Source organism: Anomaloglossus baeobatrachus, chromosome 1 (assembly GCF_048569485.1).
Source record: "Anomaloglossus baeobatrachus isolate aAnoBae1 chromosome 1, aAnoBae1.hap1, whole genome shotgun sequence".
Taxonomy (NCBI): domain Eukaryota; kingdom Metazoa; phylum Chordata; class Amphibia; order Anura; family Aromobatidae; genus Anomaloglossus; species Anomaloglossus baeobatrachus.
Window position 1 is genome coordinate 628,545,964 of NC_134353.1, and position 9,731 is coordinate 628,555,694.

A 9,731-nucleotide genomic window follows, 5' to 3' on the forward strand; every position below is an offset into this window, starting at 1 on the left:
CAAGCCTCCTCCACTCCTGCACCTGCAGTTGCCTACGCAGAAAGAACACCATCATCAAGCACGTCCTTGTCCCAGCGCAGCGTTCAGTTATCCATTCAGCAAACCTTTGAACGCAGGCGCAAATACACTGCCAACACCCCACATGCCACAGTTCTAAATGCTAACATTTCGCGACTGCTTGCGCTGGAAATGTTGCCTTTTAGGCTGGTGGAGACAGAAGCATTCCGTGACCTGATGGCGGCAGCTGTCCCACGTTACTCGGTCCCCAGCCGCCACTATTTCTCCCGGTGTGCCGTCCCCGCGTTGCATAACCACGTGTCACAAAACATCACACGTGCCCTGAACAACGCTGTTTCACCCAAGGTCCACCTAACCACAGACACGTGGACAAGTGCTTGTGGGCAAGGCCGCTACATCTCGTTGACGGCACACTGGGTTAATATTGTGGAAGCTGGGACCCAGTCTGAGCGAGGGACGGAACACGTCCTTCCCACACCAAGGTTTGCAGGCCCTACCTCAGTCAGTGTTTCACCCACACTCTACAGCTCCGGAATGTCATGCTCTTCAGCCTCCTCCTCCTCCTGCGCATCCTCATCCACTGTGCCCTCCACACCAGTCACAAGCTGGAAGCACTGCAGCACTGCCTCGGCGAAGCGGCAACAGGCTGTGCTGAAGCTAATCTGCATAGGTGACAAACCCCACAATGCAGAAGAGCTGTGGACAGCTCTGAAACAGCAGGCAGATCACTGGCTCACACCTCTGAACCTAAAGCCAGGAAAGGTCGTTTGTGACAATGGCCGGAACCTGGTGGCGGCTTTGAGGCGAGGCCAGCTGACACATGTTCCATGCGTGGCCCATGTGCTCAACCTCGTGGTTCAGCGGTTTATAAAGTCATACCCAGAGCTGTCTGATCTGCTGGTAAAAGTTCGCCGCCTGTCTGCACATTTTCGAAAGTCACCTACTGCTTCAGCCGGCCTTGCCGGCTTTCAGCGCCGTTTGCATCTTCCGGCTCACAGACTGGTGTGTGATGTCCCCACGCGTTGGAATTCAACTCTGCACATGTTGGTCAGGATATGTGAGCAGAAGAGGGCAGTTGTTGAGTACCTGCATCACCTAAGCCGTCGGGAAATGGGTCAAACTCCACACATAACACCTGAGGAGTGGAGATGGATGTCAGACCTATGTACCATCCTCCAAAACTTTGAGGACTCCACCAAGATGGTGAGTGGTGATGACGCCATTATTAGCGTCACCATACCGCTACTCTGCCTTCTAAAACGGTCCCTGCTGAAAAACAAACATGATGCATTGCAGGCGGAGCGCGATGAGTTGCAGCAAGAAACAGTAGTGGGTGTGGGTGATAACACACAGCCCAGCCTCGTCTCATCACAACGTGCAGTGGAGGACTATGACGAGGAGGAGGATGAAGACATGGAGCAACTCTCCGGCCAAATTGAGGATATGACATGCACACCAGTCATATCCTCGATTCAGCGTGGCTGGCCAGAGGACAGGGTAGATGAGGAGGAGGAGGAGGAGGAGGAGGAGGAGGAGGAGGAGGAGGACAGCATGTTCAGTCATCTTGTTGGTCAGGCTACTGAAGTCCTGGCTGTTAAGAGTCTGGCGCACATGGCTGACTTTATGGTAAGCTGCCTGTCTCGTGACCCTCGCGTTAAGAACATCTTGGCCGACAATCATTACTGGTTGGTAACACTGTTAGACCCACGCTACAAGGAGAACTTTTTGTCTCTTATTCCCGTGGAGGAGAGGTCAACCAAAATGCAGCAGTTTCGGAAGGCCATACTCACGGAAGTAGGCAAAGCATTCCCCTCACAAAACGCTAGCGGCATAGGTCAGGAATCAGTGGACAACCGAGGCGTACAGCCGAGAGAGGCACAAGTCCAATCCGCCAGAGGTAGGGGAACAGTCTTTAAGATGTGGGACAGTTTTCTCAGCCCCTCACGTACCACAGCCCCTGAGGTGCGGGGTAGTGCCACAAGAAATCCTAAGTTTGCCCAGATGCTGAAGGAGTACCTTGCAGATCGAACAACTGTACTCCGACATTCCTCTGTGCCTTACAATTATTGGGTATCCAAGCTGGACACGTGGCATGAATTGGCTCTCTACGCCTTGGAAGTCCTGGCCTGCCCTGCTGCTAGCGTTTTGTCAGAGCGTGTTTTTAGTGCCGCAGGTGGAATCATTACAGATAAACGCACCCGCCTGTCAACTGAAAATGCTGACAGGCTGACTCTGATAAAGATGAACAAGGGTTGGATTGGGCCAGACTTCACCACACCACCAGCAAATGAGAGCGGAGTTTAAAGTTTGCCATGTACCTCCACTCACCCATGGGTACACTTCTCGACTTTGGATAATCGCTGGACTGCTCCTCCTTCTCCTCATGCGCCATCATGATGACCGTTACAATAGTTAGGTCTTTGTTTCAGGTATACCCCCAGTGGTAAATTTTTTCGCCCATTCTTTGCAGAATGGACATTACAACGACAGGAGACCCGCTCCTTTGCAATGGGAACAATGTTTTGAGGCCCTCATGCACGTCTCTACCCAGGGACAACGTGGAGCCTCCCAATTTTTGGCTGCCCTGGCAAAGGGCTATACTGAAATAGACCCACTTCCTTACAATGGGCACTTCAGGTTTACAGGCCATCATGTACGTCTCTATCCAGGGACAATGTGGAGCCTCCCAATTTTTGGCTGCCCTGGCAAAGGGCTATACTGAAATAGACCCACTTCCTTAAAATGGACACTTAATGTTTTGAGGCCCTCATGCACGTCTCTACCCAGGGACAATGTGGAGCCTCCCAATTTTTGGCTGCCCTGCCTAAGGGCTATACTGAAATAGACCCACTTCCTTACAATGGGCACTTCAGGTTTACAGGCCATCATGCACGTCTCTATCCAGGGACAATGTGGAGCCTCCCAATTTTTGGCTGCCCTGGCAAAGGGCTATACTGAAATAGACCCACTTCCTTACAATGGGCACTTCAGGTTTACAGGCCATCATGCACGTCTCTATCCAGGGACAATGTGGAGCCTCCCAATTTTTGGCTGCCCTGGCAAAGGGCTATACTGAAATAGACCCACTTCCTTACAATGGGCACTTCAGGTTTACAGGCCATCATGCACGTCTCTATCCAGGGACAATGTGGAGCCTCCCAATTTTTGGCTGCCCTGGCAAAGGGCTATACTGAAATAGACCCACTTCCTTAAAATGGACACTTAATGTTTTGAGGCCATCATGCACGTCTCTACCCAGGGACAATGTGGAGCCTCCCAATTTTTGGCTGCCCTGGCAAAGGGCTATACTGAAATAGACCCACTTCCTTACAATGGGCACTTCAGGTTTACAGGCCATCATGCACGTCTCTATCCAGGGACAATGTGGAGCCTCCCAATTTTTGGCTGCCCTGGCAAAGGGCTATACTGAAATAGACCCACTTCCTTACAATGGGCACTTCAGGTTTACAGGCCATCATGCACGTCTCTATCCAGGGACAATGTGGAGCCTCCCAATTTTTGGCTGCCCTGGCAAAGGGCTATACTGAAATAGACCCACTTCCTTACAATGGGCACTTCAGGTTTACAGGCCATCATGCACGTCTCTATCCAGGGACAATGTGGAGCCTCCCAATTTTTGGCTGCCCTGGCAAAGGGCTATACTAAAATAGACCCACTTCCTTACAATGGGCACTTCAGGTTTACAGGCCATCATGCACGTCTCTATCCAGGGACAATGTGGAGCCTCCCAATTTTTGGCTGCCCTGGCAAAGGGCTATACTAAAATAGACCCACTTCCTTACAATGGGCACTTCAGGTTTACAGGCCATCATGCACGTCTCTATCCAGGGACAATGTGGAGCCTCCCAATTTTTGGCTGCCCTGGCAAAGGGCTATACTGAAATAGACCCACTTCCTTACAATGGGCACTTCAGGTTTACAGGCCATCATGCACGTCTCTATCCAGGGACAATGTGGAGCCTCCCAATTTTTGGCTGCCCTGGCAAAGGGCTATACTGAAATAGACCCACTTCCTTACAATGGGCACTTCAGGTTTACAGGCCATCATGCACGTCTCTATCCAGGGACAATGTGGAGCCTCCCAATTTTTGGCTGCCCTGGCAAAGGGCTATACTAAAATAGACCCACTTCCTTACAATGGGCACTTCAGGTTTACAGGCCATCATGCACGTCTCTATCCAGGGACAATGTGGAGCCTCCCAATTTTTGGCTGCCCTGGCAAAGGGCTATACTGAAATAGACCCACTTCCTTACAATGGGCACTTCAGGTTTACAGGCCATCATGCACGTCTCTATCCAGGGACAATGTGGAGCCTCCCAATTTTTGGCTGCCCTGGCAAAGGGCTATACTGAAATAGACCCACTTCCTTACAATGGGCACTTCAGGTTTACAGGCCATCATGCACGTCTCTATCCAGGGACAATGTGGAGCCTCCCAATTTTTGGCTGCCCTGGCAAAGGGCTATACTGAAATAGACCCACTTCCTTACAATGGGCACTTCAGGTTTACAGGCCATCATGCACGTCTCTATCCAGGGACAATGTGGAGCCTCCCAATTTTTGGCTGCCCTGGCAAAGGGCTATACTAAAATAGACCCACTTCCTTACAATGGGCACTTCAGGTTTACAGGCCATCATGCACGTCTCTATCCAGGGACAATGTGGAGCCTCCCAATTTTTGGCTGCCCTGGCAAAGGGCTATACTGAAATAGACCCACTTCCTTACAATGGGCACTTCAGGTTTACAGGCCATCATGCACGTCTCTATCCAGGGACAATGTGGAGCCTCCCAATTTTTGGCTGCCCTGGCAAAGGGCTATACTAAAATAGACCCACTTCCTTACAATGGGCACTTCAGGTTTACAGGCCATCATGCACGTCTCTATCCAGGGACATTGGTGAACCTCACAATTTTGGACTGCCCTGGCAAAGGAAAATACTACAAAGACTCACTTCCTCAAAATGGGCACATTAGACTCAAGAGGCCTTCATGTACGTCTCTTCTCAGGGACATCGGAGTGCCACACAATGTTTTCACGTAAAATCTTTCATGTATTAATCTCAAAAAGTAACATACACCAGCTCTATCTCACTATTGGGTATGTGCCCTTAACATTTCCGCCATGAAAATTCATTTTGGTGTCATTTTGGAAGGTTTTCTGGTGAGTCCGTAAAAATGGCGTAAAACGCGGACAAAATTGTTCACAGCTGTGACTTTTGAGTGATAAATGCTTCAAGGGGTCTTCTCCATGCTGTTGCCATGTCATTTGAGCACTCTTCTGAGACTTTTGTGCCATTTTTAGGGTTTCTCCATGCTGCCGGGAGGTCATTTCACAAAAATACTCGGGTCTCCCATAGGATAACATTGGGCTCGTTGCTCGGGCCGAGTACACGAGTATCTTGGGAGGCTCGGCCCGAGCTTCGAGCACCCGAGCTTTTTAGTACTCGCTCATCACTAGTTATTAGATATTATTACATTTTGTCTATTCCTATTTGGAACCGTGAAACAATTGCCTAAACACTAAACTTTTCATCACAAGTAACAGATCACTAAACTGTGCACGTTCAAAAGGGGTCATCATAAATCAACAAAGGATAAAGAGAAAAGTGTCCACAAAACTCAGATCAAATGTCTCACATCACACAAGGGGCAGGAGACCCCCTCCCCCTCCTGCAGGTATACAACAAATGGCAGCCAGGCAGAGCACAGGACCCTGGAGCTGAGCAACAGGAAGTCCACAATCCAAGCATCTGTCACCTCCTGGGGAGAGCTAAATGGATTAGAGCAGGACTAGGAGAAGAAAAGTTCTTTCAAAACATGCATTTGATTAACATGTCCTCTCCAATCTCCAACATCACTCCTGTCCCCTGAGCTATGATCACAAATCCCCGCTGCACTTTGAACTGTATGAATTCTCAGCTCAGCAGGGGGAAAGGACAAAAAATATAACAGTCAAACACCCCAAATTACTGAATGGATTGACACTGGATTGACCCACACTGAAACAAAGCGGTTAAATAGAGAGAGCCTTGTATTTGTGCTCAATTGTTGCTGCCTGTAGAGATCAGCAGGGTATATGTGGTGTACACAGCGTTGGCCCACATTGTCCACTAATTCATTGTAGCCCTGATAAGATTAGCACACATGGATCACATACCTCCCAATGGTTATCTGCACTGGGATTTTCCAAGAACTTCTGACCTTTCTGAGAGATCTTAGGCAATCCAGTCATAAAGCCACTAGAGATGAGCGTTCAGGACATGGTGTGATGAGCGCGAGCACTATCATGATTGGGTGCTTGGTACTCGTAAAGATTAGGGATGAGCGAGCACGCCCATGTTCGGTACTCGTAACAGTTAGTGATGAGCGAGCACGACCATGATCGGGTGCTTGGTACTCGTAAAGATTAGGGATGAGTCAGCACTACCATGATCGGGTGCTTGGTACTCGTAAAAAATAGGGATGAGCGAGCACTACCATGATCGGGTGCTTGATACTTGTAACAGTTAGTGATGAGCGAGCACTACCATGATCGGGTGCTTGATACTTGTAACAGTTAGTGATGAGCGAGCACTACCATGTTCGGATGCTTGGTACTCGAAAGAATTAGTGATGAGCGAGCACGACCATGCTCGGTACACGTAACAGTTAATGATAAGCGAACACTACTATTCTCGGGTGCTCGGTACTTGTAACGATTAGTGATGAGCGACCACTACTAAACTCGGGTGCTTGGTACTCATAACAGTAATGGGAGAGCAATTATGGAAATACCACAATTTCCATCAGGATCAATAAAAAGTGTATTGTATCGTACCGTGCTTGGCACTCATAACAAGTAGCCGGACGCTTCGATGGGTTTGCCTTGTGTATTGAGTATAATGGAAGACAATAGGGAAAATGTTTTAGTCCCCCATTGACTTCCATTATACTCTGTACACGAGTCGGGCACGTCTGAGCATTAAAATGCTTGTGACAAGAACCGAGCACCCGAGCATGGTAGTGCTCAATCATTATGAGTACTGAACACCCGAGCATCTTAGAGCTTGCTCATCACAACCGTTACGAGTAGCAAGTATGGTAGTATTTGCCCATCACTAATCGTTACGAGTACAGAGCACCAGAGCATAGTAGTGCTCGCTCATCACTAACCGTTACGCTTTCTGAACACCCGAGTATGATAGAGCTTGCTCATCACAACTGTTACGAGTACCGAGCATGGTAGTGCTCGCTCATCACTAACCGTTACTGCTTCTGAACACCCGAGTATGGTAGAGCTCGCTCATCACTAAAAGCCACCAATGACCCCTTCAAATATACTAGTCTGTATGGTTATCTCTCAAGTCAACCAGAAGGCGATAACAATTACAAGAATTATTCCATTCTCATTAGTCCGACATTTCATTAATACAAAGCATTAATGGATGAGGCATCCACATAACGAGACAATAATCACACAATCGCGTACAAGATTTCTCCCGTGCCTCCCCCATACTCTGGAACGCTCTACCACAGCATATCAGACTCTCCCCTACCGTGGAAAGCTTCAAGAGGAAACTCAAGACCCATCTCTCCAACAAGCCTACAATAGCCCTCAGTCCAGTAGACCACTGCGCAACCAACTCTGTCCTCACCTATTGTACCATCACCCATTCCCTGTAGACTGTGAGCCCTCGCGGGCAGGGTCCTCTCTCCTCCTATACCAGTCTGTTTTGTATTGTTAATGATTGTTGTACGTATACCCTCTTTCACTGTAAAGTGCCATGGAATAAATGGCGCTATAATAATAAATAATAATAAGGTAGCCATTAAACGACCGCAGACATAAAGGGCATCTCTGGCTAGAGACACTATAAACTTATAGAGGACCAAGGTGATCTTCTCACGCCAAGGCTGAGGAATGGCTTTCCCTTTAGCCGTCAGATGCAATTTTTCAGCTTAATTTAACATTTGAAACTAGTCCATGGGCTGAGTCTGCCCACTGCCCACATCCAGGAAGCCTTGGCACTGGTGACCGGGCTCAGGTCATACGGAGAGGCAGTGGGTGTTTTTGGCAAATTGCGCACATTCCCTTGTATCACCACCCTCCCACCATTACCCCTTTAGTGGCCATTTAGCAGATTTGCTAGCCCCCTATAGGTATGCTGCGATAAAGCGTTGCAGAAATGTTTGCAGCAGTCAGATAAGCCATCTACTATGGATCCAATACTGGAAGCAAATATTGCAAGAAAAGTTACTGGCCATATTGACTCAAAGTGAAGATTTGATGTACAATGGATCTGATGCAGGTAGAACGCACTACTGCACCCAGCATCCTCCTGTAGAGTGGTCCTCCCCCCAGGACCACCCTAGGGTGCACTGAATGACTAATAATGCCCCCATAAGCAGTAACTGAAGCCCACCATCACTTCCCACCCCCAAGCTAATCACAGGGGTCCTGCAGAAAATCCAGCTGTAGTGCCCAGATGTTATGAAGCCCTATGCCCATTACTGGGGGCACCCTGCACCATACAGTACATGGATGGGGGTCCTCTTACCTGCAGCCCGGTGGACCAGCACAGTGCACACTGCCAGCAGCCCCAGCAAGGCAGATCCGTGCCCCTCCGCACTCCTGGGCATCCTTACAGCATCCAGGGTCCTTAGAAAGCTGAAGTTGGCAAATGTGGTGACGGGAAGGGTCTGGCGGGCATCCCCTGTGCCGCCTGCTGCGTGTCCTCCAGCTCCGCACAATCAGCCCTTTGTCAGCCTGCTGCTCCCTCACCTTCTACCTTCCCAGCGAGCACCAGTAGGCACAGAGTGGCACCGACTTCAGCACTTAGGTGCCCAGTGGAACCATCCTTGTAAGCTCCAGACGGGACATTGACAGAACAAAAAAAAATGGACTTAAGAAGAAAAAAAAAAAAACTTCGGAGCAGTCGTTGTACAGAGAGCTGCCCCTTGTGAGTCCCGCACAGTGAGGGGAGGTAGCAGTGGGCAGGCTCTCCTCCCTGCACCCCCTGCCAACAGCATCGTGACGTCACGGCCAGGGAACCTCTGTCAGCACTAAGGTGCAGCCCGTGTGAGCGCCATCTGCCGGCCAGGACCAAAGGTGCACGCCTCAGCGACCTGCGGCACTGCAACAACCAGCAAGCCCTGCTCAGCAACAATCAGCAAGCCCTGCAACAATCAGCATGCCCTGCTCAGCAACAATCAGCATGCCCTGCAACGATCAGCAAGCCCTGCTCAGCAACAATCAGCAAGCCCTGCTCAGCAACAATCAGCAAGCCCTGCTCAGCAACAATCAGCAAGCCCTGCTCAGCAACAATCAGCAAGCCCTGCTCAGCAACAATCAGCAAGCCCTGCTCAGCAACAATCAGCATGCCCTGCTCAGCAACAATCAGCATGCCCTGCTCAGCAACAATCAGCAAGCCCTGCAACAATCAGCAAGCCCTGCTCAGCAACAATCAGCAAGCCCTGCTCAGCTGCAGCCCCATTACCTCATCTGCGCAGCTCTGCTGCATACGGGTCATTAGTGCTGGGATTATTCCGCTCTCCTACAATATTTCGCATTCAGATATGCAAATCATTGTCTTTTTGGTAATACATGGGGAGTTACTTATGGCTTATTCACATACTCTCTTTTTATTTTATTTTTACAATATCAGGCTGGTTTTAACATTTTTTTTTAGACCACACAGAACCGATAAAATAC

General features: G+C 49.4%; 1 protein-coding gene across 1 annotated transcript in view; it reads right to left on the reverse strand.

Moving 5' to 3' along the window:
* ROR2 (receptor tyrosine kinase like orphan receptor 2) overlaps positions 1-9,296 on the reverse strand; it is a 282,624-nt gene extending 273,328 nt beyond the window's left edge. The window contains exon 1 of the mRNA XM_075318958.1: positions 8,578-9,296. Coding sequence (XP_075175073.1) covers positions 8,578-8,659 — 82 coding nt within the window. The 5' untranslated portion in view covers positions 8,660-9,296. The remainder of the gene's footprint in view (positions 1-8,577) is intronic.
* Positions 9,297-9,731: the final 435 nt, after the last annotated feature.